This window comes from Myotis davidii, unplaced genomic scaffold (genome assembly GCF_000327345.1).
Source record: "Myotis davidii unplaced genomic scaffold, ASM32734v1 scaffold2945, whole genome shotgun sequence".
Taxonomy (NCBI): Eukaryota; Metazoa; Chordata; class Mammalia; order Chiroptera; family Vespertilionidae; genus Myotis; species Myotis davidii.
The window spans coordinates 10,821-13,089 of NW_006295915.1; the positions used below are offsets into that span (position 1 = coordinate 10,821).

Sequence of the window (2,269 nt, forward strand, 5' to 3'; positions counted from 1 at the left end):
GTCAGAAGTGTCACCTTAGGCTCATTGTCTGTAAGACGGGGGATCCCAGATTTCCTTCTAGGCCCTGACACTTTCTTATCATGGTGACTGGTTTGTACTTTTCTATCCTTGGGTTCAAAAGCTACTAGTAATTGTACAAATCAGGGAAATCCTGCAGGGGCAGCAGAGAGTTCAAACAGGGCCTTGGTGCCCTGGCCGGTGGCTCCATTGGTTGAAGTGTCATCCTGATCACCGGAAGGTTTCGGGATTGGTCCTCTATCCGGGTGCATTTGGAGGCAAGGGATCTCTCTATCTCCATCTCCATCTCCATCTCCATCTCCATCTCCATCTCCATCTCCATCTCCATCTCCATCTCCATCTCCATCTCCATCTCCATCTCCATCTATCTCTATCTCTCACTCCTTTCCTCTCTAAAATCAAAAAACGTATCATTGTGTGAGGATAAAACAAACAAACAAACAAAAACCCAACCAGGGCTTTGCAGTTTTTAATTATTTTCTGGATTGTATTAAAATAATTTAGGGTTTGTGTCTAAGAAACTGCAGGTTCTGTGAAAATAAGATTTTTTTTCTCTGGTTAATTGTTGCATCTTAAAAAGCACTTAGAACTGTGATTTAGACCTAATAGCTTCCTCACAGGTGGGAAGTTCCACTAGACTGAGACTCCATATGCCCAATTTACACCTGAATCTGGCCCCTGGCATGTTGCCCGACACACCAGCCTCGCTAGCAAGTGCCAGAGGGAACGGACGGAAGGAGCAGGGCCCTAACTGACTGCCTTCTTCTCCCTGCAGGTCGTCCCCTTCTCTAGGGCCATACCAGAGGGCCTCCAGTATGGACATCAGGTCACTATCAAAGGGATGTTTCTTCCGTCCTGTGGAACCAGGTACCTGGGAGTATTTCTCTCCAGTCTTGACCCTTAGCAAAATGTCAGCTGTCTGCTCAGGGTGTTTCACCCAACACTCTCCAAGCTGAGTGTGCCTGGCTCAGGGGATGCTGGATGTGTAGGGCCTGGCCCTGCCAACACTGCATGGGACCCCTGCCCTCTGCCAGTAGATTCTGGACACCATGAACAGAGATTCCCCATAGACACAGGGAGCTCATAGTCTAAGGCCAGCCCCGGGGCAGATCTTGGGCTAGGATCGAATTTTGCACAGGAAGACTCAGAGATGCCTCCTTTATTTCCCATAACGGCCTTCATTCATGTCAAAGCCCTCATTTGACTGATGTGGAAATCATTTTTTATCTCTAAATTTTTTAATTTAAAATATTTATTGTTTACAGTATTACATATGTCTCCTCTGAGCCACATTAGCAGCTTAGCACTTATCTGGCCACTAAGTTCTTTTTTCTGGGTATCACCCATGGGCTCCTCCCACTGAAATGCCTTTCTGCTTCCATCTATATAACCATCTGTGAGGCAGGAAAGGACTTTGCCCCCCATCTTCATTCTAATTTATTGGATTCCCAATGGATGGCCCTATCTCTTGCTCTCATATACAGTGAAGACATGTACATTTAATTATATTACACTCCTTTTTGAAAACTTGAGACAGAGTGTTGTGGACAAGAGCGTTTCTCTCTGAAGAACCCCAGTGTTCTAGAGCAAAGCCCAGGGCCCTGGGACTCTCCTGGGTGAAGATGTGGTTTCTGCCCACAGGAGAAGCTAGGAAATGTCCTGTGGCCTCGCTCCTCTTACATCAGAGTGTTACTGTTGGAGTCCTGTGAGCCCCACCTCTAGGAGTCTATGCTAATTTGCCGTTCTCTTATGGTAGTCTTCAAAAGCCCAAGTTTCACCAATAAGTATACAGATTAACCATTTACATTTCTTTTTTTCTCAGGATGCTGGTTATAAATACATTATAATACAATTTTTATTATAAAAATGCATCTTCATTGTAAGAAATTTGGAAGAGTATAAAAAAGGAAAAAAGAACACTCACATTCTAACCATCTTAACCATGTTCATTGGATTCTTTCTAGTCTTGTTTCTACGGGTTGAAATGTGTGTACATGTCTATATGTGTGTATACATGAGTGTTTTAAGCAAAATTGGTAATATTCTACAAACACACTGTTTATGTGTTTTGCTTTTCACTTAACTTGAGCACTTTCTATCCAAAATATTTTTTGCAAACATAATTTTAATTGCTGCATAATACTTACTTGTATATACCACTAATGTACACTTCAGTAGGGATTTCCATTTTTGTTGTTGTTGTTGGGTTTTAAAAGTGAAATGACTTTAACAAAAACATGGCAAAGTCCAA

The 2,269-nt window shown here is 42.8% G+C and overlaps 1 protein-coding gene across 1 annotated transcript in view; it reads left to right on the plus strand.

The window, feature by feature from the left end:
* LOC102768660 (galectin-9B) overlaps positions 1-2,269 on the plus strand; it is an 8,232-nt gene that overhangs the window by 1,795 nt on the left and 4,168 nt on the right. Inside the window, exon 2 of the mRNA XM_015568583.1 lies at positions 794-885. Within this exon, the coding sequence (XP_015424069.1) occupies positions 794-885 (92 nt within the window). The remainder of the gene's footprint in view (positions 1-793; positions 886-2,269) is intronic.